The following is a 27952-nucleotide window of genomic DNA, read 5'->3' as shown; positions in this document are numbered from 1 at the left end:
TGCCATTACTGTATTTTTTTTTTAACATGTCGTGATTTTGTGTTTTTGTTGAAGAATCCAGTTCCATAAGCGAGGAGGGTTCGAACATCAACGTCCAGCATCACACAGCAACAGGTCATCACTGGGAAGAATAATGTGTAGCTTTTAGCTCCAAAATGTATTTCCCAAATACGGTGTGTGTGTGTGTGTATATATATGTATCAAATCAATTTTATTTATATAGCGCCAAATCACAACAAACAGTTGCCCCAAGGCGCTTTATATTGTAAGGCAAGGCCATACAATAATGATGTAAAACCCCAACGGTCAAAACGACCCCCTGTGAGCAAGCACTTGGCTACAGTGGGAAGGAAAAACTCCCTTTTAACAGGAAGAAACCTCCAGCAGAACCAGGCTCAGGGAGGGGCAGTCTTCTGCTGGGACTGGTTGGGGCTGAGGGAGAGAACCAGGAAAAAGACATGCTGTGGAGGGGAGCAGAGATCGATCACTAATGATTAAATGCAGAGTGGTGCATACAGAGCAAAAAGAGAAAGAAACAGTGCATCATGGGAACCCCCCAGCAGTCTAAGTCTATAGCAGCATAACTAAGGGATGGTTCAGGGTCACCTGATCCAGCCCTAACTATAAGCCTTAGCGAAAAGGAAAGTTTTAAGCCTAATCTTAAAAGTAGAGAGGGTGTCTGTCTCTCTGATCTGAATTGGGAGCTGGTTCCACAGGAGAGGAGCCTGAAAGCTGAAGGCTCTGCCTCCCATTCTACTCTTACAAACCCTAGGAACTACAAGTAAGCCTGCAGTCTGAGAGCGAAGCGCTCTATTGGGGTGATATGGTACTACGAGGTCCCTAAGATAAGATGGGACCTGATTATTCAAAACCTTATAAGTAAGAAGAAGAATTTTAAATTCTATTCTAGAATTAACAGGAAGCCAATGAAGAGAGGCCAATATGGGTGAGATATGCTCTCTCCTTCTAGTCCCCATCAGTACTCTAGCTGCAGCATTTTGAATTAACTGAAGGCTTTTCAGGGAACTTTTAGGACAACCTGATAATAATGAATTACAATAGTCCAGCCTAGAGGAAATAAATGCATGAATTAGTTTTTCAGCATCACTCTGAGACAAGACCTTTCTAATTTTAGAGATATTGCACAAATGCAAAAAAGCAGTCCTACATATTTGCTTAATATGCACATTGAAGGACATATCCTGATCAAAAATGACTCCAAGATTTCTCACAGTATTACTAGAGGTCAGGGTAATGCCATCCAGAGTAAGGATCTGGTTAGACACCATGTTTCTAAGATTTGTGGGGCCAAGTACAATAACTTGTTTTATCTGAATTTAAAAGCGGGAAATTAGAGGTCATCCATGTCTTTATGTCTGTAAGACAATCCTGCAGTTTAGCTAACTGGTGTGTGTCCTCTGGCTTCATGGATAGATAAAGCTGGGTATCATCTGTGTAACAATGAAAATTTAAGCAATACCGTCTAATAATACTGCCTAAGGGAAGCATGTATAAAGTGAATAAAATTGGTCCTAGCACAGAACCTTGTGGAACTCCATAATTAACCTTAGTCTGTGAAGAAGATTCCCCATTTACATGAACAAATTGTAATCTATTAGATAAATATGATTCAAACCACTGCAGCGCACTGCCTTTAATACGTATGGCATGCTCTAATCTCTGTCATAAAATTTTATGGTCAACAGTATCAAAAGCTGCACTGAGGTCTAACAGAACAAGCACAGAGATGAGTCCACTGTCTGAGGCCATAAGATATATATATATATATATATATATATATATATATATATATATATATATATATATATATATATACACACATACACACACACACACACAGTGGTGGGCACACTTCCGATAATCCGATAACAGATAATTATCGAAGATAATGTTTTCATTATCGGATTATCTTTGTAGATAACTTTAAAAATCATCATCGGACTGATTATCTTCCGATGAATTGCCGTCCGATAACTTTTAGACCGATAACATAGTAAACCAAGCTGAACAGTGAAAAACATTTTTAAAACTTAAAAGCAGTTGAGACCTACCTGTTAAAAGTTTCCTAATAGGTATACGAGGTCTGTGAGAAAACTATCCGACCTTTTTATTTTTTTTAAAAACTATATGGATTTGAATCATGTGCGCTTGCATCAGACAAGCTTGAACCTTCGTGTGAATGCGTGAGTTTTTTCACGCCTGTCGGTTGCGTCATTCGTCTGTGGGCAGGCTTTGAGTGAGGAGTGGTCCAGCCCCCTCGTCGGATTTTCATTGTCAGTGAAATGGCTGAGAGACTGCCGCTTTGCTCCATGAAATTTTTTTCAGAAACTGTTAGAGACAGCCAGTTGGAAACCATTCTAAAGATTCAGATGGATTTCGGTGAAGATTCTGTCGGTATCACACGGCTTAAGGACCATTAAAACTGGAGGGCGCACCGAGCGGCCGTCAACAGGCTGGAACGAGCAGATCACTTCCAAATTTAAGGCTCTGTTGATGCAGGACGTCATGTGACTAGCAGAGAAGTTTCAGAAGAGGTCGGGATCAGCACTTTATCAGCACATTCCACTGTTAAAGGAGATTTTGTAATGAAAGACATGCGGACGGATTCGCGCGTCGGGACGCAGCCGCTCATGGTGCTGGACAAACAACACCTCCGTGTTGGAAGTCTCACAGGACAAGTTGGAACATGCCCAGCTGTTAAACAAATTCTCAGATACTCACTCGACTGAAAAGCCATCAAAAGCCGTCTGAATCTTCTGAATGGTTTCCAATACGGATGTGTTTTTGTTGCGCGCAATGAGCGGCTCCGTGCCGATGAGCGAAATCCTCCTCACGTCTTTCATTACAAAATCTCCTGTAACAGTGGAATGTGCCACAAAGGTGCTATGTCCAGCTCTCTTGCCATTTCTGTGGTAGTCACATGATGTCCCGGATCAACACAGCGTTCAGTTTAGAAATGATCTGGTCGTTCCAGCCTGTTGATGGCCGCTCGGTGCGCCGTGCGCCCTCCACCGCTGTGGGCCGTCTTTAAAAAGGTTTTAACACTCCTTAATTTGTGTGACGCCGACAGAATCTTCACCGAAATCCATCTGAATCTTTTGAATGGTTTCCAACTGCCTGTCTCTAACAGTTTCTGAAAAAATTTTCATGGAGCAAAGCGGCAGTCTCTCAGCCATTTCACTGACAATAAAAATCCGACGAGGGGGGTGGACCAGTACTCACTCAAAGCCTGCCCACAGGCGAATGACGCAACCGACAGGCGTGAAAAAACTCACGCATGCGCACGAAGGTTCAAGCTTGTCTGATGCAAGCGCACATGATTCAAATCCATATAGTTTTTGAAAAAAATAAAAAGGTCGGATAGTTTTCTCACAGACCTTGTATTGTTCTACCCTCTGCAAACAGAAGAGAGCTGTTTTCAGAAAAAAACTACTCTATCCTCTGTAGGCAAATGAGAAGTAGTGTGCCCGGCAGAAATGCATTATGGGTAGCATAGGGTAATCTCAGACGTTCACGACAGGACAAATGCATTTCAGACACTCTGTTCAGGCTCCACGGACAACAGCATTAAACTCTAGTGCCTAAAACTCTCGTGAATATATTCTCTGGGTTTACAGACGTTAGTGTATTTGTGTTTGTTAAATTCCACGCATCTTAAATGTAGCAGACACGGATTATCTGGAATTTTGTTTGGCAAGTTTTCAAGGCTGCTATTGCCATCTACTGGCCAGTAGTGTTCATGGCAGTATTCGCCCCAAGTACTAAGCATCTGGGTACCAGTAGATGGCAGTGTTCTATTTATTTTGACCCGGTTATATCAGATGGTGGTCAAATCAACTTTTTGGCTTTGCAAATGGCTTGGTTTTTTTTTTTTTACAAATTAAGTTTAAAAACAAAACAACAACAACAAAAAAACATTACAAGACAGCTCTGCGGTTGGATGCTTGTAGCTCTTCAGCAGCAGGAGGTGGTCGTGAGATGTTAAAGCTTGTTACTCCACTACACGATGCAGGACGCGCGATTAACCTGAAACTCGGTCCAAAAAATTCTCGCACGAATGAAAAATCATCTGAAAAATGGTCAAAACACACACAGTGTAAAGCCAACATTTATGTGTCAAGATAAGGCTTTTCAGAACTGACCAATTGTTAACCTTGTCCTTTGTTTTATATCTATGTTTTTATTATTTATTATTGCATTTTAACCTGTGAAGTGCTTTGTGACTTATGTCTGTGAAAGGCACTATATAATATATAAATAAATTTACTATTGAGTGCACCTTTTACAACATCATAAAATGTGTGCACATCATCAAACGTGCGCACGGCACTAATAAAACGTGGGCACATTCTCTCCACATGCAAAACATTTTGCGATGACACTTCCAGGGCTCCGTAAAAATGCCTGTTTTTACAAATAAAAATGGAATATTTTACAAAAGCACATTTATCTTTAAACCAAGACACGACACGTCACATTAACGTGTTGGTTTACATAATGAATGACTGAACCAATCAGTGTTCAGCAGAGGCACTTTTACCCAGAATGCTTTGCGGTCTGTGTTTGTTACAAAACCTCAGAATTAGTGCATTATTCAACATTAAAAGATATATGTTATATTTTAACTTTGTACAAATGACAGAATTGACATTAATGGAGTTATTAGTATTTTCACAAAACCATAAGTTAGTATGACTTTATTTTTCAAGACCTCTGCCTGACCGGAGCATTATGATTAGTAGAGAGCTGATTTTGTGGGCGCTCTCAGGATTCTTCTGTGCAGCTTCCTACAGGGGGCAGCATGGTCAAACATGGAAATACTGGCTCATTCTTTGGGTGTTTTGTCGCTTTTGATGCTTTCAAAAGCGAACGTGTTAAAAGTCAATTTCAGATTCTTAGTAATTGCAAATGTACCAGAGACAATACTGGAATTTATCGGTTATCGGTAACTTCCGATACATTTTTGTGTGGTTCATCGGTTTATCTTTATCAAAGATAACTTTTCATTTTTCTGATTATCTGTTATCAAAGTTAATTTTTTGGTTATCTGTGCCCACCACTGTGTGTGTGTGTGTGTATGTATGCAAAGTCATGTTCTTTCAAATTATGCTCCAAATGGTCTGATTTGTTGGAGCATAATTTTGAAAGAAAAAAAAAAAAAACTTTTATGCAAAGTGACCAAGATAACTGAAAGTCTGGAGAATGATCATACAGAAACTGAAAGGTTTTTTTTTTTTTTTACAATTTTTTTTTTTTTGGGGGGGGGGGGGGGGGGGGGGGGGGGGGGAGGTGTCACTCTGTATGTACGTACTTGTGTGTGTGTGTATATATATATAATTTTTTTTTTTAAACTTGCTTTTGTTCATCACTTCCCATTTCTACCTTCATTATTGTCCAGGTAAGAGTAAAAGGAGCCTGTTCCAGCAGGAGAATCTGTCCATCCAGCGATGTTGAGGTTGAAGCTGAACTGGGTTCAGTGTGATCAACACATCCGACTGATCCTCGAAGAAGCAACGGAGGTGGAAGCTGCGTATAACCGGGCGATCCTTGACGTCCTGGATGAGCTTATCCACGTGATGCATGACCGGGGCGTGTGTCCTGCACCCCCACCCCAGGACTATACATGGAACTTTGTATAGTTTGTGTTGCACAGATTTTTTTATTTATTTTTTGGTATTTGCTCTTCTTTTAGATGCAGTAAACAATTTGACTTATGTGAAAAAACAGTTTGTCGTTGACGTTTTGGTACCATGATGGTTAATTTATAAGAATTTTAATTTGGGATTTGCTACTCCAGAAGACACTGCACACTACACCTGACTGAATCTTTACAAAGATGCTGGAATAATCATGTCTAAACTGAGATTTTAGCAAATGGTATTCAACATAAACAAAAAGGTTTAGTCACTTCAGTGAAGGCACATTACATCAAGGAATTCTGGCTATACGAGGTTTAGGATTTAATGAGATGTAACATTTTACCACAAACTATTGTACTGTGGTGTATAATTCTGCTGGATGACTTATACCAAACCAGAAGTAATTTATTCAGATATTTTGAACAACCAGTTTTACTGTCTGTTTACTTCCATTTACATTTATGACCCCATTAAATGTAAAACTTATTTTACTGCTGGATTTTGCTTAAACGGCTTTTCAAACTGTTAGCATTTAATTTAAATCAGTAAACCTTGGTAACTTTTACAAATCAAACTGATTTTACACAGAAGTGGAGACATTTTAGCAAAAAGTACAAAAGTTTATTCAAATTTTACAGTGAAACATAACCGGTGTATAACATGATGATGATGACAGGTGTCCCATTCTGTGTCATGAACCTTTGCAGCAGTGACTCTGAGAAAACCATCTGAAACACACACATACAGCATACATATTTTAATTAGTGCTGTCAAGTTATTAAAAAAATAATGTAATTGATTACAGGGTTTGTGGTTAGTTAATCTAAATGAATCATTTAACTGCAGATATATTAAAAAAATCTGTGTGTGTTTGGGGCATTTAATAATCTGGTAAACAGGATGTGGGTTATTTCTGTTACACATCAAGCAGGTATTAAGCTGTAAACTGATCTTAAATTGGGAGAACTGTCTAAGTGTAATTTGGATGGTTAAATGCAGACAAATTTCATTGTATTTATGTGTACAATGACAATAAAAGGCTATATTATAAAAAATGTCTATAAAAACAGAATTGTGGGAGTTTGGAGGCTGATTCTTTCTGCACAATATGACTCCTGTAATAATTATCTTATTAGATTTCATATTTAAATTTGTCCATTGAACATTGATCTGTCCATTGATCTGGATGAAAAACAAACGTTCTGAATGTGTTTTAACCTGTTTGAGTTCAGTGACGACGTTAATTAACGGTCATTAAAACCAAAGTAACATTTTGTGCGTGAACGTCAGTAAACTCCCACGTTTCATGTTTCCCATGTTAGACATTTTCTGTTTTTTGAAATATATATCTTTGCAAGTGCAACAATGCATGAATTTTTGACAATGGACTTTTCAATTCAAAACACAATCTTACTCCCCATTAATGATGAGGCACACTGGCTGCTCATGGTAGTTAATCTAGATGACAAAACCACTGCCATAATGGATTCCATGGAACAGACCTCCTGCTCACAGAAGTACATAAGGCACTGGCAGTAAGCATAGATAAGACATTTACTGCTTTACATATGTTCTATCAGATCTGTTAGACACATGCATCATATATGTTCTAACAAAATGTCATGTTTTCAGCAACTACATAAAGTGTTGAAACAGCAGAGTTGGTGAGCAAATTCCACACGTGAGGACATCACAGAATAAATCGAACAGACAAAAGGATGGAGATAGTTGTGGTGTCTTCCTTATGATGGTAATATCAACAGCATTATATATACATTTATATTAGTAAACCGAGTGCAAAATTCTATCAAATTATACTTAAAGTATCTAGGATGTGCTAGGCATAATTAATTAAAATGACCATAGTTAATCATTACGATGGATATTGCATTGTATGTTTCAGAACACAGAATATGTCTTAAGTCCATCAGGTGGAAGTAACCATACTAAGGGAGTGCAGGAAAACGTTACTTCCTACAGAGAGTATGTTTCTGCAAGACTACTTGCAGTGGCAAGACCATATGAGCATGATGCATCATGCATGCTGCCAACATGCAAATAGCCCTGTGGCAAAAACATACTTTGGATTGAATGCTCCTACTGTTGCCGTTGGTATCACCAGGTCGGTGTGGATTTGGTCCAAGAGGAAGACCAGTACAAATGTCTGTTGTGTTTGGCTTGTGATAATTAGAGTTCAGCTTTGGTTGATAGTGAGGCTACTGTGTAAAATCTGTGAATACAACTTTGAAACTGTTGGTGCTGCTATCAATTTCAGTCTTATCGATTTCTCAAGTTCATGTACGTATTCAGTGTCAGTAATGTCCTTAATAAATTGTCATTGTTAACTGTTGGTAAGTTCAACAAATGTGTCTGTTGTTCTTTACAATCCATACTAAGGGAGTGAGTGCAGATGCACATATAGTGTGAGTCCCTTCCTCTATTTTCAGGATTTTACCTCACATATTTTGATAATAATACAATTGACAAAACCAGGAATAAAATGAAATGCCACTGGAAAAAAGATATTTTGTATCCAAAAAAAGTTTAAGAAAGGTGGCAATATTCACTGTATTTAATATCAAACATAAATTAGAAATTTGGATAAAAGGGAGTTTCAAGTTTCAACCTATAAAATTTCATCCACGTTTCAGTGTGGGTTCAATTTTGTAACGCCTAAGCCTGGCAACCGCTTCACGGTAAGAACCCACTGCCAGGTTTCTTCTTTTTTGGCCCAGGAAGAACCATCTGTGGGGTCACTGAAACTCCCACAACTGGAAGAGACTCTGGTCCTGTCTATGTTAATTAAGCAATTAACTATATTAACTCTAGGATGTATACACTTAATGTTAGTAAATATTATGGAAATAAACAAAAATATGTAAATGTTAAAACTGTAACAAAAATGTAACCAAAAATTAAGTAAATGTACTCCACTATAAGCATAGTAAGAGGTATAAAGGAGTTGTGGTATTCAACAATTCAGAGTCCCGCTGCACTAACAATTCATATTATATGAGCCTTTAGTAAGACAGGGCCTTGGGATTGTTGAATATTCACCGAGCTCCCAGGCTGCGCTAAGCTAATGGACGAGCCCGGCTTGTTGAATAGCGGTCGCCTTGATTTTTAACAATAAGTTATCAAACTAAGTTACTTCAGTATAAAAAGTATTGACATCCAACACATTTATTGCTCTCAGAAACGTGTCTTCATTTAAGTCACTGATGTCAAATCAAAATGGAGCAAAGTGTGACAGGTGCTGTAATTAATTAATCTAAATTAATGCTTTATTGTGACAACCACAATTTTAATACTTAATAGCGACAGCCTGCAGTTATTACTTATTTATGAGCTAACGATTAGCTTACCGTCATGCTTTGTCTCTTCGTCTGTAGCAGCTCGTATCTTCTGGTCTTCATATTGTTGTATGAATTCTTGAAGTCTTCTGTACTTTTCAAGCGTGTTTCTTCTCGTTGCCAGAAACTTTCTCTGAAAAACTCACAGAGCAGCAAACACACCATTGTTCTTCTTCTTCTTCTAATAGATTCCGGCAGGCTGTACGCTGGCGTAGCATAATGCTGCCCCCCACAGGTAATAGTTAAATACTTTATCTCATGTTAGACTCTCAAATAGAGGTTGGTGGAATGGAGGAACTTAATCACAGCTTTGTCCACTAAATGCGAGTAACTGCCCTCAGAAAAAATTGACCTAAAAGAAAACTCAGTCAATCCACAGTCTGACAAATCTTTAAACAATTTCCGCCTATCACTAGAATACAGAGGACAGCACATTAAAACATGATCAATCAATTTTCAATTTTTTTTTTTATATAGCGCCAAATCACAACAAACAGTTGCCCCAAGGCGCTTTATATTGTAAGGCAAGGCCATACAATAATTACAGAAAAACCCCAACGGTCAAAACGACCCCCTGTGAGCAAGCACTTGGCTACAGTGGGAAGGAAAAACTCCCTTTTAACAGGAAGAAACCTCCAGCAGAACCAGGCTCAGGGAGGGGCAGTCTTCTGCTGGGACTGGTTGGGGCTGAGGGAGAGAACCAGGAAAAAGACATGCTGTGGAGGGGAGCAGAGATCGATCACTAATGATTAAATGCAGAGTGGTGCATACAGAGCAAAAAGAGAAAGAAACAGTGCATCATGGGAACCCCCCAGCAGTCTACGTCTATAGCAGCATAACTAAGGGATGGTTCAGGGTCACCTGATCCAGCCCTAACTATAAGCTTTAGCAAAAGGAAAGTTTTAAGCCTAATCTTAAAAGTAGAGAGGGTGTCTGTCTCCCTGATCTGAAGTGGGAGCTGGTTCCACAGGAGAGGAGCCTGAAAGCTGAAGGCTCTGCCTCCCATTCTACTCTTACAAACCCTAGGAACTACAAGTAAGCCTGCAGTCTGAGAGCGAAGCGCTCTATTGGGGTGATATGGTACTATGAGGTCCCTAAGATAAGATGGGACCTGATTATTCAAAACCTTATAAGTAAGAAGAAGAATTTTAAATTCTATTCTAGAATTAACAGGAAGCCAATGAAGAGAGGCCAATATGGGTGAGATATGCTCTCTCCTTCTAGTCCCCGTCAGTACTCTAGCTGCAGCATTTTGAATTAACTGAAGGCTTTTTAGGGAACTTTTAGGACAACCTGATAATAATGAATTACAATAGTCCAGCCTAGAGGAAATAAATGCATGAATTAGTTTTTCAGCATCATTCTGAGACAAGACCTTTCTGATTTTAGAGATATTGCGTAAATGCAAAAAAGCAGTCCTACATATTTGTTTAATAACATGATGAACACTTTCCAACTGACCACACTGACAACAACCCATCTGGATGTTTTCCAATCACTTTTAAATATGTTGCCAACCCACAATGCCCCAGTCTCAATCTAATCAATCTGACTTGATCCTTACGACAGGATGAGGAGTCTCTTATTTTTAATCGAAGGCTGACACATAAAATAGTGCCTCCGTACTGACTCACTCTCCCACTGCTTTTGCCACTTCTGCTCACTCAACTCTTTAAAAATACTATAACAATCAACCTTTCCCAAAGGGATATTAACACTCTTTGGCCAATGAATCTGTGATCTCATTACCTAAAATGCCAGAGTGCCCAGGAATCCAAGTGAAGGTTACAGAACAGCCAGCTGACTCAACGTCATGGAGGCAAGACAGAATCTCTAGCACGAGGTCAGGACGAGCTCCTCCTGAGGCTCCGCCCATCAAAGCTTGCAATGCAGCTGCAGAATCAGAATAAATACGACACTCAGAAGGTCTGTTACTTTGTACCCACTCTAACGCCCAACATATGCATCCATATATGTAGTTTTCTCTGGGCCCCTCCCCAATCAGACCGGGAGTGACATGTTTAGCCGCATGTTCTCCTTGAATTGCTGGCTGTCTGAGTGGTGTCCAAAAAATGAGGTGGGCTTCATAGATAATTGGCAAAGCTTCTGGGGAAAACCTGGTCTTGTTGGAGAGACGGCATCCATCCCACTTTGGATGGAGCAGCTCTCATTTCTAGAAATCTGGCCAATTTTCTTAAATCCTCCAAACCGTGACTATCCAGGGTTGGGACCAGGAAGCAGAGTTGTAGTCTTACACACCTCTCTGCAGCTTCTCTCCCCCTACCATCCCCTCATTACCCCATCCCCGTAGAGACGGTGCCTGCTCCCAGACCACCAATAACCAGCAAAAATCTATTTAAGCATAAAAATTCAAAAGAAAAAATAATATAGCACCTTCAACTGCACCACAGACTAAAACAGTTAAATGTGGTCTATTAAACATTAGGTCTCTCTCTTCTAAGTCCCTGTTAGTAAATGATATAATAATTGATCAACATATTGATTTATTCTGCCTTACAGAAACCTGGTTACAGCAGGATGAATATGTTAGTTTAAATGAGTCAACACCCCCGAGTCACACTAACTGCCAGAATGCTCGTAGCACGGGCCGAGGCGCAGGATTAGCAGCAATCTTCCACTCCAGCTTATTAATTAATCAAAAACCCAGACAGCTTAGCTCAGATAAGATAATTATAGTGGGCGATTTTAACATCCACACAGATGCTGAGAATGACAGCCTCAACACTGCATTTAATCTATTATTAGACTCTATTGGCTTTGCTCAAAAAGTAAATGAGTCCACCCACCACTTTAATCATACCTTAGATCTTGTTCTGACTTATGGTATGGAAATAGAAGACTTAACAGTATTCCCTGAAAACTCCCTTCTGTCTGATCATTTCTTAATAACATTTACATTTACTCTGATGGACTACCCAGCAGTGGGGAATAAGTTTCATTACACTAGAAGTCTTTCAGAAAGCGCTGTAACTAGGTTTAAGGATATGATTCCTTCTTTATGTTCTCTAATGCCATATACCAACACAGTGCAGAGTAGCTACCTAAACTCTGTAAGTGAGATAGAGTATCTCATCAATAGTTTTACATCCTCATTGAAGACAACTTTGGATGCTGTAGCTCCTCTAAAAAGAGAGCTTTAAATCAGAAGTGCCTGACTCCGTGGTATAACTCACAAACTCGTAGCTTAAAGCAGATAACCCGTAAGTTGGAGAGGAAATGGCGTCTCACTAATTTAGAAGATCTTCACTTAGCCTGGAAAAAGAGTCTGTTGCTCTATAAAAAAGCCCTCCGTAAAGCTAGGACATCTTTCTACTCATCACTAATTGAAGAAAATAAGAACAACCCCAGGTTTCTTTTCAGCACTGTAGCCAGGTTGACAAAGAGTCAGAGCTCTATTGAGCTGAGTATTCCATTAACTTTAACTAGTAATGACTTCATGACTTTCTTTGCTAACAAAATTTTAACTATTAGAGAAAAAATTACTCATAACCATCCCAAAGACGTATCGTTATCTTTGGCTGCTTTCAGTGATGCCGGTATTTGGTTAGACTCTTTCTCTCCGATTGTTCTGTCTGAGTTATTTTCATTAGTTACTTCATCCAAACCATCAACATGTTTATTAGACCCCATTCCTACCAGGCTGCTCAAGGAAGCCCTACCATTATTTAATGCTTTGATCTTAAATATGATCAATCTATCTTTATTAGTTGGCTATGTACCACAGGCTTTTAAGGTGGCACTAATTAAACCATTACTTAAAAAGCCATCACTTGACCCAGCTATCTTAGCTAATTATAGGCCAATCTCCAACCTTCCTTTTCTCTCAAAAATTCTTGAAAGGGTAGTTGTAAAACAGCTAACTGATCATCTGCAGAGGAATGGTCTATTTGAAGAGTTTCAGTCAGGTTTTAGAATTCATCATAGTACAGAAACAGCATTAGTGAAGGTTACAAATGATCTTCTTATGGCTTCGGACAGTGGACTTATCTCTGTGCTTGTTCTGTTGGACCTCAGTGCTGCTTTTGATACTGTTGACCATAAAATTTTATTACAGAGATTAGAGCATGCCATAGGTATTAAAGGCACTGCGCTGCGGTGGTTTGAATTATATTTGTCTAATAGATTACAATTTGTTCATGTAAATGGGGAATCTTCTTCACAGACTAAAGTTAATTATGGAGTTCCACAAGGTTCTGTGCTAGGACCAATTTTATTCACTTTATACATGCTTCCCTTAGGCAGTATTATTAGACGGTATTGCTTAAATTTTCATTGTTACGCAGATGATACCCAGCTTTATCTATCCATGAAGCCAGAGGACACACACCAATTAGCTAAACTGCAGGATTGTCTTACAGACATAAAGACATGGATGACCTCTAATTTCCTGCTTTTAAACTCAGATAAAACTGAAGTTATTGTACTTGGCCCCACAAATCTTAGAAACATGGTGTCTAACCAGATCCTTACTCTGGATGGCATTACCCTGACCTCTAGTAATACTATGAGAAATCTTGGAGTCATTTTTGATCAGGATATGTCATTCAAAGCGCATATTAAACAAATATGTAGGACTGCTTTTTTGCATTTACGCAATATCTCTAAAATCAGAAAGGTCTTGTCTCAGAGTGATGCTGAAAACTAATTCATGCATTTATTTCCTCTAGGCTGGACTATTGTAATTCATTATTATCAGGTTGTCCTAAAAGTTCCCTAAAAAGCCTTCAGTTAATTCAAAATGCTGCAGCTAGAGTACTGACGGGGACTAGAAGGAGAGAGCATATCTCACCCATATTGGCCTCTCTTCATTGGCTTCCTGTTAATTCTAGAATAGAATTTAAAATTCTTCTTCTTACTTATAAGGTTTTGAATAATCAGGTCCCATCTTATCTTAGGGACCTCATAGTACCATATCACCCCAATAGAGCACTTCGCTCTCAGACTGCAGGCTTACTTGTAGTTCCTAGGGTTTGTAAGAGTAGAATGGGAGGCAGAGCCTTCAGCTTTCAGACTCCTCTCCTGTGGAACCAGCTCCCAATTCGGATCAGGGAGACAGACACCCTCTCTACTTTTAAGATTAGGCTTAAAACTTTCCTTTTTGCTAAAGCTTATAGTTAGGGCTTGATCAGGTGGCCCTGAACCATCCCTTAGTTATGCTGCTATAGACGTAGACTGCTGGGGGGTTCCCATGATGCACTGTTTCTTTCTCTTTTTGCTCTGTATGCACCACTCTGCATTTAATCATTAGTGATTGATCTCTGCTCCCCTCCACAGCATGTCTTTTTCCTGGTTCTCTCCCTCAGCCCCAACCAGTCCCAGCAGAAGACTGCCCCTCCCTGAGCCTGGTTCTGCTGGAGGTTTCTTCCTGTTAAAAGGGAGTTTTTCCTTCCCACTGTAGCCAAGTGCTTGCTCACAGGGGGTCGTTTTGACCGTTGGGGTTTTACATAATTATTGTATGGCCTTGCCTTACAATATAAAGCGCCTTGGGGCAACTGTTTGTTGTGATTTGGCGCTATATTAAAAAATTGATTGATTGATTGATTGATTGATATGGCTGACAGTTCCGTCGAACATACAGAAGAGCAATTAGTAACACGGGTACTCTGCCTTATCTGATCATTCATAATACAAACCCCAAAGCCTGCCCTACCAGAGCTTGGATCCCTAGACCCATCTGTAAAAATGTGGCACATACTAACTGTATTCTGAGATATAAATCGATTTACTAAATTGCTGGCTACAGTCTTATTCAGCCCCAGAAGGTCCAACTCAACATCTGGTACAGGAAAAACCCAAAAAGGAATAGGAGACCCCACTGGCCCTATCACCTTATTTCCCTGGACAGCCCTTTTAGCGACCTGCGGGACATCAAAAAGGAAATTAGATTTATCCTTCTTTTTAGTAAATTCATAACTCTCTTCCAATAAACACTTTGCGGATGAGTTATGTGCAAGTCCTGACAGCCTGTCCCAGTACTGAAGACCCAACTTCTCTCTCCTAACACTCAAAGGGGTCTCTCCCATTTCGACTAACAGTGCTGGGATAGGAGTAGTTCTAAAGGCACCGCTACAGATTCTTAGGGCTTTTGCTTGGATCCTATCAAGCTTGAGAAGTCTGGATTTAACCGCAGCACCAAAAACAAAACAACCATAATCCAGTGATGACCTTATCATTGCTCTATAAATCATGTGCAATGTTGACCTTTCTGCCCCCCAATCACTACCAGACAGAGTACGAAGTACATTATTAATCTCTTCACATTTCACAACAGTTTTTTCTATATGTGTACACCACATTAGTTTTTCATCCATCCACATACCTAAAAATGTAAAAACTTTCACCCTCTCTAAAGGACAGCCATACATGATAAGGGTTATGTCTGGGATTTTCTTTTTAAGTCCAAAAATCATATAACTACTTTTTGATATAGAAATCTTAAAGCCCCATTTATTTGCCCACTGTACTATTTGGTTTAAGGCAATTTGAGTTTGTTTCATTAAAAACGCAATGTTTCTACCCCTCCTCCAGATGGCGCCATCATCAACAAACAAAGACCTCCCGAATCCTACTTTGATATCAGAAAAAATGTCATTAATCATAACATTGAATAAAACTGGACTAATAACTGATCCTTGCGGAGTACCATTAAAAATACTTACTATTTCAGAAAATTCCCCTCTAACTCTTACTTGTATAGTTCTGTCACTTAAGAAATCTTTGATCCATATGAACATCCTACCACAAATACCTGCATTATGTAATTTAATCAACAATCCCTCTCTCCACATACTATCATAAGCTTTCTCAATATCAAGAAACACTGCAACTACTGCTTCCTTATTGATTATAGCTCGTCTTATATCTTGGTCTAACACTGCAACTGAGTCCATAGTATTTCTTCCAATTCTAAAGCCATTTTGATAATCAACAAAGAAACCACCAACTTCTAAATAATAAACAAGTCTGTTTGTGACCATTCTCTCCATCACCTTACACAACACCACAGTAAGTGCTATGGGTCTGTATGACAATGGAGAGGAAGGGTCCTTTCCTGGCTTTAAAACTAGGAGCACAATAGCTTGTTTCCAAGCTTTTGGCAAAGTTCCAGCATCCCAGATATAATTAAAGAGGACAAGAATCTCCATTAAGACTTCATCGTCAAGGTGTTGCAACAGTTTGTAACTAATCCTATCTTGTCCTGGTGACGTGTTTTCACCAGCTTGTACTGCCGCTTTTAGTTCTTCAAGGGAAAAATACAAATTAAAAGCACAGTCATTTGTATCTACACTACCTTTCAATTTCCAACCTTCTACACACAAAAACTCTTCTCTCAATCTCAAGCTTTCTTCACTTAATAATTCTGAATTATGAACATCTTGGAATGCTTTAACACACATTCCAGCCTTATCCTTACTACAAATAGTTTCTCTACATCCATCTTTTAAAACTGGAATTGAAGAATTGTTTACCTTACCTGACATCTTATGGATTCTAGCCCAAACCTGCTTCACTGGGGTATTAGAGTTTATTGTATTACAAAATGCCCTCCAGCATTTCTTTTTTTCCACTTTTATTGTCTTCCGAGCCAGAGCCCTACACCTCTTAAACTCAACAACATTTTCCAGAGTAGGATTCTTCCTTAAATTCTTAAATGCCTGCTTCCTATTTTTAACCACCTCGTCACAAGCTTTGTTCCACCAAGGCACAATAACTCGATTACGAGGACTTCTTCTACAAGGAATAGCCTCAGATGCAACCCTCACAATCGTTAAAGACGCACACATTTCCTCTATTGACCCGTTACTATTAACAAAATCCAACCCTTTAACTGTATCTTTCCCCAGTCAGCTCGAGAAAAATCAAACCGAGCCACTCTGTCAAACGGGTTCACTACTAAAGACTTATCAAATGTACTTAAAACCGGAAAGTGATCACTACCAAGTGTATCTTCTTCTAACACCTTCCACTCTGCTATCCTAGCTAAAGCTGGAGTAGCAAAGGTTAAATCTAAGTAAGAAGTCTTACCTGTATTTATATCAATACGTGTAGGGCTGTTGTCATTCAACACTACCAGGTTTCCATGATCTAAAAATTCCTCTATTACTGTACCGTTAAAATCCCTGTCCTGACTTCCCCACAGAGGGTCACGAGCATTGAAATCACTAACCCAAAGGGCAGGAGCACCTATTTTACTTAACACCTCCTCAAGCTCGGCAAGTACAAGGGGTTTACATGGGTTATAACAATTAACTACATGAATTTTACCCTCAGTAGTCCACACCTCAACAATCACACATTCAAGCGACACTTCACATTCACACCATTTGTATTGTAACCCCGTTTTAATAAATGTAGCACATCCACCTCCCTGCCGATCAACCCTGTCCTTGCGTAGACACTCATATCCCGGAATAGAGAAGTCAAGACACGGTTTCAGCCATGTTTCCTGCACACACAAGAGGTCTGGTTTAGCACTAAGATCTTTAATGAACTTTTTAAACTCTTGACCGTTTGCAATCAGACTTCTAGCATTTCACTGCAGGATACAGACTATAAAAATAAAACTAAACATCATCTATATTGCCTTCAAAATCACATTCCCCTATGTCAAACCCTTCTTCCTCGTCCTCCTCATCCTCCTCCCCTAAGAGTGGTTGACTCAAAGGCTCCTGTCTTGTCCTCATAAAGGCATGTAGATCCTGGGGAGCATAATCCTTAATCCCCAAGAATCTTGCTGCAGCTTCCGATACAAACTTTATTATGTCAGACCTTGATTGCTTGCCACGGGTACCATAAAGAACATCAACAATAAAAGCGAGAAAAGCCTCTTTGTTAACTACAATCATCTCTTGACTAGAACTGTTAGATGGTGAACTACTGCCCTCTATCGGCACCTTCAGGGAATGTTTCATATTGCTTGGGACAGGAGAATCTTTTTCCACTTTTTTAAGGGCCTCAGCGTAAGATAGTTGTTGATGTTGCTTTATTTCTTGCACTTGTTTGGCTTTTACAAACTGAATACACTCTCTTGAAGATGCCACATGACTGCCTCCACAATTGCAACACTTAGGAGCCGACACTGAACAAGAGACAATGTCGTGGTCACCTCCACATTTTGCACATCGCCTGCCCCCATTACAGGAGCCAGCCATATGGCCATAACTCTGACATTTAAAGCATCGCAAAGGGGGTCTTTGGTAACTCTTCACTTGGAAAGACAAACAGCCCACAAACACTCTTTCTGGCAAATTTTTCCCAACAAATGTAATCAAAACTGGGGCATTGGGGTTTCCACCGTCACGGGCTTTAAACCGCTTTACATCCCGCACAATACCTCCCTTAATGTTTTCTTTGATTTCACTCTCAGACATTTCAGCACACACATCATAAATAACACCTCTTACAAGTTCAGTATTTTCTACAGCTAAAGCTTCTACTTTCTTACCCGCAATTTTCATGACTTTCTTCGCTCTATTCACTTGGTCCCTGTTTTTACAGAACACTAAAAGCATTCTGCTCAGTAAAACACGGGCATCAAGGCCCTCACCAACACTCCTAAGCGACTCAACCACTTTTAGTGGGTTAACAGCTCTAAACCCACCGCCGGTTTGATCTTTAAGCTTATAAATCACTTTATATTCCTCACTGGGCTTTGCCATCTTAGTAGACCTAGGACCTTCTTTGTCAAGCGATACATCAGCCCTATCACGCTTTCCAGTCAGTTTAATTGACTTCTCCCTCTCAAACACTTGACTCTCCCTCCCTCCACCTCCCGAGGAAGAAGCCATACAAACAACTCACACAAACAATCAAGCGACTACTATTGAAACAGGTATTGCACACCACACAACCAACAGAGAAGAACAGCGCAGAGTACCGCTACCGGGCCTATACAGGCCGTCGGCCGATACTCCAACACTTTCCCACTCTATACCTACCAACAACCAAGTCAATCAACCGTAATCCAAGCCAGAAATCAGTCTGTCCATAACCTGAAACACGACAAACAATATTAAGTAAACCCTCTCGGAGGTTCCTCCTCAGCCACCGCCGGAACAAATTCATGGAGCTGCAGCGTTTGGGACTTCCCGGGTTCCCCCTGGCGATGAAAGTGTTAACCCGTGTCCCGTACCTAGAGCCCACAATCCAGTCCGCCATTGTTTATGTTTGTGTCGCATATAAAACGACGTCACTTCAGTTTGCTCTGCTGACCCCGCCCACGTTGAAGAGGTTCTATTTGTAGTGGAAAAGGACGCACCTGGAACCAAACCAAGCAGAGCCGAATAGTGCTACTTTTGTTAAGTAGAAAAGCGCTTTAATTAGATTTGGGCGCTCTTCGCCTGCGACTCCCAATGGCGCCACCCTGTGGTCAGTGACATGCGCAGTGGCTCTGGACTACAAATGTCCGCTGTCACAACAGTGGCTGCTGCCGTATTCCGATCCAGCGGAAGTGAGCAAAATTACACAGTTGACGCTGTGAATGATAGAAGTGAAGTGTGTAAAGTGGACCTGGTAAAACTGAGGCAGTGAATTAAATTAGCCAATGTTATATTTTTAAGACATAATATTTATAAGATTAATATTTACCATAATGTGATTTTAATGGCATCCAAATTTAACAATTCTAATTTTCAAAGGGGCGATATTAATCAGATGTTGTTTTCTCATTTTCATGTTCAGTACTTCACACCTTCCATTTTTATCAAGTCCACTTTTACCCTTTTGATTTTTTACCACATTCAGTATTTACTGCTTTCACTTTTAACCACATTAATTGTTTTACTGCTTTCATTTTTTACCACAATCTGTGTTTTACTGTGTTCAGATTTACCACATTCAATATTTCAATTAATTTTGATCACTTTGACCCTTCATACAAAACAAACACATTCTGGGTTTTAAGTTAAATCATTAAATTCAGCTTCAGTCACACGTAACAAACTAAAAACTCAAGTTCTAATGGCTTATTTTTTTGTAAAGAAACTCAAGAAAACAGATAATGAGTTGCATCAATTGAATTCTGACAACTTGTTCAGATTTAGTCCACAAACAGTAAAATCCAGAGTTTACAGATTCCACATGAACAGTTACACAGAGGAGCCAGTTGATCAAAGGCGTGTCATAAATAAAACCTGTTTCCACCAAACAGGTGCAACAGCAAGCATGTGCTTGTGCACGTTCATGCTCATTTACATTCAGAAACACCCTCAATTAACCATATATGGTCATCAAACTTTCATTTGTTGCTGGTGATCCTCGGCGGAATAACGGCAAAGAAAACCAGCTTTAGTGAAACGGAGACCAAAGTGCTCATGTTTGGTCACAGCAACGAGACCAAAATACTAAAAAATAAAGTCATGTACCACTAGGTGGCAACAACCTGCCCACCAGCAGATCGAAGCCCACGTTCCGAACCATCCCAGACTGGAAATATCCTGGACCAACGCGGCGTGACAGGTTTCTGTCAAGACCCAGAAGAACCGACATCAAGGCCAGAATTTGTTTCTCTAGGTGTTGCCATGTTGGCAGCAGTAACTCTGCCAACGTCACAATGAACCTTTAAATATGCAGAGATGTTCGTAAGCACAAAGTAAGTCCTATACAGGCCCGAGGTCCGTAGCGAATCAGTGTCTATGACCCCTCCTAGGCAGGACACTAGCCCAGTGCTGGTTACCTCCCACCTGAGGCTGGTACCATTTACAGCCAGGTGGACTGAGACAATGGAGATGAAGTGTGTTGTCCAAGGACACAGACAGGTAGCATCACCTTACGGTCACATTAGCTACAAATGGCAGCAACAACCAGTTTCTCTGTCGCTTGATGGGTGTTCCCGGGTGTGCATGCTAACGTCTCCATAAGACCGCTGGTAAATCACTTCAGACTACTATCCGTTACAAAAACAGCATTTTTAGGTTTGGAAATGTTCATTTCTGACTAGCGATTACAGAACATGAGAAATATGTTCTATTCACACAGAAATAAGCTGTTTGGGAGCGTTTTCCTCCATCCTGGTTCATTTTGTTTGAGTGAACCAGCTGACATCACACTGCTCAGTATTTCAATAAAATAGACTTCTGGTCTATTTTATACAAATAGGGGAGGTGGTCTAGTGGTTAAGCACTGGGCTTGAGACCAGAGGATCCTCAGTTCAAATCCCAGCCTGACTGGTGTGAAATGGGCACCTTGTATGGCAGCACCCTGACATTGGGGGGAATGTGAGGCATTATTGTAAAGCGCTTTGAGTGTCTGATGCAGATGGAAAAGCGCGATATAAATGCAGTCCATATTATTTTGGCCCCGCCTACCTGGCATTGTCTCTTACTGCTGCAAAACACCTGCTCTGAGCGGAGAGTCGCCGCTCTGCCTGTGTTGCTTGTAGCTAATGTGACTGCAGGGTCAGAGTCAGTGGACGAGGAACCGGCCTGCCGATCCGTCGTCCGTACACACGGTTTAAATGTGTCCGAGGGGTCGGTACATGAGGGCTGTGGTTCAACCACTGTGAAAAATGTAGAATTTGAAATAAAATCCTCCGTTTTCTGAAATATTTCAGGGATTTTATCATCACTAATGAGCCTGAGAATGTTTAAACATGACACCAACTAATCTTCCTGAAGACGATCTGTCAGTTTACTTTTTGGTGACGTCACTGAAGCAGAAGTTGCTCAAAAACAGCCAGAGGTCTTTAATCAGTTGTGTTAATATTTACCCCCTCGGAGTAAGACCAGACATGCTGCCAAAACACACCTAATCATGAAGTGCTGTCCAGGACCGCGTTCCACTTACTGCACTGTGTGGATGGTCGGGTGCTCCCTGCAGGCATCCACCAGGGCCAGAGCTGCGTTGTCTCCAATGTTGTTGTAGGCCACATTGAGCTCCTGGAGTTCAGTGTGACACAGTTTGCCGGCCAAGTCCAGCACTTGCTGGTCCCCCAACCCAGTGTGCATGAGGGACAGGTGGTTCAGGGTCTTGTATTCCGGCAGTGCCTCCAGCAGGCAGTGAGCTCCAGACTCCAGCAGAGGATTGTCACACAGCCTGCACCACACACACGGCACACAAACACACTTCAGGTGAACTCTGTGGTGCATCGGAACACTGGTCTGGTTTTCCTTTAAGTAGGACTGATTCCAACAGCCACGTACTTCTTCAAAGACGATGTGAGTGAATCGCCCCCGATCGCGGCCACCCCAGAAAGAACCACGCAACTCTCAATGCATCCCATTAAAAGAAGAAGAAATCCATTTACCCTCATCTAGAAAAAAAAAAAAACTGACAGTGTTCTGGACTCCGACGCAGAGTGAGAGCAAAATTAAAACTGTGAAACTGTCCAACACAGACAAAACCTGCAGTTTCAGAACAGCACAGTTATTCCTGCATGAAGCCTTTGGAAAGTCCCAAACAGACCCTGGTTTGTAGATGTGTATAACGCACAGAGTTAGATACAGTGAAGCCAGAGTCCGCTAAGGTAACACTGCCAAATACATCACCGCCGAAGAGGGCAAAAAGACACCAAGCACCCAGATGTGCAATACAGTGTGAAAGCACAAGATTTATCCACCTACACACATAAATGTTTTTTCAAGACAAAACTAAACATTAGTCATTGGAGAAATGACTTAAAACTTTATTATTATAAGTCTTTATCATTGATTAAATCCCAAAATGCTTTTATGCACAAATTTGATCTGTAAATGGTCGGCTGCCCTATATTTTATTTTATGTAAATAATATAGAGGGTTTTCATGTGACGTATCAGTCTCGCCATTTTGCGCCCTGCAGCCATTCTGGATTACGACGTGGTGGCCGCTGCGATACGCTGCGTGCATTTGGTGAACAACTGCAGAAGCTTCAACAATGGTCAGCTTTTGTGCTGTCACTGGTTGTTCAAACAGAGGTGATAAAAATGAGGCAGGTCGCTCATTTTACAGGCTGCCAGCAGTTATTGTGCATCAAGCAGCGGAGTGTTACGAGCTTTCTAAGCAACACAGAGACCTGACTCAGCAGATCTGAAGGAAGCTTTAATATGGCCAGAACCAACTAAACCGCCTGGAAGAGCGCTCCAGCTACTGTCTGTGTGAAGAAGCCTCACCGTTACAGGCCCGGCACAGTGGCACTGAGAGAGATCCGCCGCTACCAGAAATCCACTGCTAACAGAATTTGATTTTATTTTATTCGGCAATAAAATTATATAAGAATACATAAAAATACTGCTGAGGATAACACAAGAACGCTTCTATTACAGAGGCTTATTTACACTGTGGTCCTCGAGCACCGAGCTGCTGATCCACAAGCTGCCCTTCCAGCTCCTGGTGAGAGAAATTGCTCAGGACTTCAAGATGACCTCCGCTTTCAGAGCTCCACTGTGATGCTCTGCAGGAGGCCGGCGAGGCTGATCTGGTCGGCGGCTTCCTCCATGGTGTACAACGGTGAAGTAGAAAACACCAAAAAGTTCACAATATGGCAGTGTGACACTGTCGACCAGTTCGTTACATCACCACTAAACTCACTATCTGGTATAAGATATGGATCCACTGAACCAGCTGCTACACATCTATCACAATAAACAGCCTTATCGTAATAACCGGACATTCTCTCCATCTTTCTATCTCGCGCCAGCCTCCTTGTAATCCGGAATGGAGACGGCACCTGTCCTGCAGCAAATCGGTCACGTGATTGAAAACCCTCGATACAAGAAGCCTCGTATGTTCTTTGACTTTTTAATTTTATGTGTGCAGCCATTTCATGATTTTGTACAGGACCAGTTTTGTATTTGATACATTAAACAAATAAAGAAACAATGGGCTTACACACGGAGCGTAAATGCTGCACCAACCTGTTTATGGTGTGCTTTTTAATAAAAATAATACGATGAATTAAAGAGTTCAATTTCTTACCTTGCTGGCAGAAACAGCGGGGCTTCGGGGTCATAACACCCACTGACGAGGAAACACACTTACCACTCGATTATCACTAAACACAGCACGCAGTGTAAATAAATCCACGCGATGTCGTTGATCCAAGATCCTAATGACATGAAACTTCCAGCTTGGCAAAAATAAAGCTCACGGCACACTCTGGGGTTGACCGTGGGACTGAAGAGAGTCGATACAAACACGCATTTAAGTAAAAGTCCAAATCCAAGTACATTCTGTCTGGAAACACGACAGCGCGATCACAGCATGTCACTGGCAGCACTGAACTGTGCGCTAAACAGTCAATTCAAATATTACTTTTTGGCCACGTTGGTAATGGCGGCACACGCTACTTGTTGGCACATGGCCAGGCGTGACTCCGCCCTCTGGCTTCGCTGTATCCAACTCTAGGGTATAATGACACAAACACACAGATCACATCACGCCAGCTTGTCTGTGAGCGGAAACTGTTCTTGACTGTAACGTTCTGACTGACACCTCGGCCACCTCGGCAGGATGAAGCTGCTCGTGACAGTCGCTGTCAGACGTCTGGAAAGACACGAGGCAGCCCAGCTGTTGGAACCATGGCGTTTCTAATCCTGCCTTTTGCTGAATGGGGTTCGAGGTGGTTGGGCGTAAAAGACAGACAGTAGTATAAATCAAAGTCTTACTGTAGAGATCTGATGGGGCTCTTGCTGTCCATAAGCAGATCTCTCAGGAACATGCAGGACTCAGGACCCAGGCTGTTAAACTGCAGACTGTCGACATGGACACACAACATTACAAACACATATGCTAGCAAATCTGACTAACCCCCCAATAAATCATACTAGAGTCCAGCCTGCCCAAACTGTACCTCAGGGTATAAAAAGGGGGAAGACAGAAGCCTGGGACACAATTTGGACAACACCAGATAATACACCTATGCAAAGGAGATGTGTTGCACTGCATAAAGCAAATGGTGGTCACACGGCCAACTGGACTACGATTGGCACCCCCCAGATTTGTCAACAATATTTGAGGTAAATAGGTCTTTTGTGTATATAGAAAATGTTTTAGATCTTTGGACTGCTGCCATCGTTTGTGGTGCTGCTTCCTGATCCAGTTCTGGAGGGCGGTCTTCTCCTACAGCAGGTTTGGGACCCACAAACTTAGCTGAGCTCCCTGACTTTGCGAGCCGTCCCGCTCTCTCATTACCTGGAATAACTGTATGACCAGGTCCCCACACTACAACTACGTCATGAGTGTGTCCCGGTGTGTTAAGGGTGTGGAAACACTGCCACACCAAAGCTGATGGGTAGAGTGGCCCTTTATCGGCTCTTATATACACCTGAATATCTGAGGAAATAAAAACTCTTTTACCCCTCAAACTGAGGCTGATCAGGTGCTCCACACACTGGATGAGAGCAGACACCTCAGGCTGAGAGACAGTGATGTATGTGCCCAGTGTCAGGCTGTGGTGTTGTATTAACTCTCCAGCTCTGGCTTTCCCCCGATCAATGATCCGTCCGTAAAACGTGTGATTCCAGGTCTGCCTCTCTCCCTCATATCACTGTACTAAATTTATTCACAAACAGTAGAGTCATCATCTTGGAATCCCTAACTATCTTCTTCGTACCTTTTTTCTTGATGGATTGGAAAACTAGAGCCATTTTAAAGAATAAAATGGCTCCTATGTACCTCTGGAAAGTGGGGGTTAACTCTGCCAGAGAGAACGTTTCAAAATGTCTGATGCCGCGATCATGAAAAGCAGTATCTCTGGCACCAGATAAGCTAGAAAGAGAAATGAGGTATCATTTCCCATAAATTCTGGCATGACAAATTCACTGAAGTGGTTACGTTAGTGTTTCCAGGTCAACCCGACCTTTAAATCCAAGATGGCCACTGATGACCGTCTTGGATTTAAAGTTGTGTCTGGCTGCTCGTCTGCTGCTCTCCAGTCTGTTATTTTTTTGAATTATTTTTAACGTATGCTGTTTTTGAATCTGAGTCATTGCGGATGTTTGATCACCAAATGCTGCTGGATCTCAGGCCCCCGGTCCAGTGTGTGGTACATTTATCGGCAGGTGTACAGACGTTTCTGCACCCATTCTTATCGGAGGTTCTGGCTTTTTTGTTTCCGGGCTCCTGCGCTGCTTTTCGGCTGAAAGTGCAGTCGTCGCCATGGGAGACGAAGTGGCTGGCTGGTGAAGCTGAAGTTCCTTCTTGGCTCGCTGATTGGCGTCTGGACAATCTGTGCTGCATTGGCACCTTGTGGATCCGGTCGAAGCTTGCGCTGTGCTGGTGGTTAGCTCCAAGGACTGTTGGCCCCGCTGTCCACCTCTTCGCCGGATTGATTTACACCAGGGGCGTTCTCAGAACCTGGGCCTGCTTCGCCGGGTTCCTCGGCAGGCTGAAGTTAATACTCCAGTTCTAGTCCCAGCTTCAGTCAGGGTTGGCCTGGTAAACGCCAGATCACTGGCTAACAAATGGAAAAATCTGGGTGTGGAATCCATTAGTTTAACAGGGAATTTGGTGCAGAAAACCCACTGTGGTGATTGCTGTTTTTTAGGGAGGGATACTTATCATGTTGAGACTATGGTGTGTTTTCCCAGACGTGTCCTTAGAGATCATAGAGGGATATGTTCTGCAACTTAGCACCCATTACTATACTGGATGACATTAGGGGGTGGTGGCCAAGTGGTTAGTACACTTGGTTTTGGTGCAGCAGATTCCCGGTTCAAATCCCTCCATGTAATTTCTCCATGTAATGTGGAGTTGCGTCAGGACGGGCATCTGGTGTAAAGCTTGTGCCAATTCAACATGCAGATCCACCTCGCTGTGGCGACCCTGACTGTAAACAAGGGAGCAGCCAAAGGGACTTACTTACTACATTGGATAACATTGAAACTGAGGATGGCCCGCTGGCTGTTCCAGCAATATTAAATATTTCATGTCTGCAACCTAAAATCTGTGTGAAATGTCTCAAACCTAAACCTACTTCCAAGCACTTTGTATATCTTACTCTGATACCACCCTTAAATCCGAACAGTCAGACTGTCAACCCCACTGAGGTCCTTAGTCTGGGTCTCATTAACATAAGATCACTGTCCAGAAAATCATTGTTGTTTAATGATCTGATTATGGATCATCACTTGGATATGATTGGGTTATTTGATACCTGGCTTAAACCTACAGCTGTCCTCCCCTTAAATGAGGGGACATTTACACATTTAATCACATGTTCTTGTGGTGCCAAGCAAGGCAGGGGTGTTGCTCTTATTTCTAAATCTAGGTTTCGCTTATTAGCTGTTGAAGGTCACAAATATAATTCGTTTGAGCAACTGATTCTCTGCTCTGCCCACGGTACTACAAACTGTCAGGGTCAGAAGTCCAGAAATCAATTGTGTTATTTTGTCACTGTTTATAGGCCTCCCAGCCCATACTCTGAATTCTTAGATTAATTTTGATTATTGGTGACTTTAACATTCATATAAGCCATCTGATCCCCTCTGCAAATCATTTATGGAACTTATGGACGCATTAGTGGGGTCTAGTGGGGGCGAGGTGATGCTCTCGTGGTTAAGTGTTGGGCTTGAGACCAGAAGATCCTCGGTTCAAATCCTCACCTGACTGGAACATCACTAAGGGCCCTTGGGCAAGGTCCTTAATCCCCTATTGCTCCCGGTGTGTAGTGAGTACCTTGTATGGCAGCACCCTGACATCGGGGTGAATGTGAGGCATAATTGTAAAGCGCTTTGAGCATCTGATGCAGATGAAAAAGTGCTATATAAATGCAGTCCATTTACCATTTATTAGGATTCCAGCAGTGCATTCAGGACTTGACGCACATTAGTGGAAATACCCTGGATTTGGTTCTCGTGTGTGGCCTTGCTATCATGAACATCAACATCTTGCCTCTTGCATCAGTGGTCTCAGACCACTCACTTATTAGGTTTACATTTACGTTGCCGCATCTAGGGACCAACAACATTCTCTTACTGTGGCAACGCATTAAACCTTCAACTAT

At 41.4% G+C, this 27952-nt stretch overlaps 1 protein-coding gene across 1 annotated transcript in view; it reads right to left on the bottom strand.

Annotated features, from left to right (window-relative positions):
- nlrx1 (NLR family member X1) overlaps window positions 1–27952 on the bottom strand; it is a 234195-nt gene that overhangs the window by 51642 nt on the left and 154601 nt on the right. The window contains exons 8-9 of the mRNA XM_034168712.1: window positions 24615–24701; window positions 21818–22066 (exon numbers count right to left, since the gene is read on the bottom strand). Of these exons, the coding sequence (XP_034024603.1) occupies window positions 21818–22066; window positions 24615–24701 (336 nt within the window). The remainder of the gene's footprint in view (window positions 1–21817; window positions 22067–24614; window positions 24702–27952) is intronic.

The sequence above is a fragment of the Thalassophryne amazonica genome, chromosome 4 (genome assembly GCF_902500255.1).
Source record: "Thalassophryne amazonica chromosome 4, fThaAma1.1, whole genome shotgun sequence".
NCBI classification, from domain to species: Eukaryota; Metazoa; Chordata; class Actinopteri; order Batrachoidiformes; family Batrachoididae; genus Thalassophryne; species Thalassophryne amazonica.
Note: the sequence above shows the minus strand (reverse complement) of the source record. Positions and strands in the feature narration are given on the sequence as shown.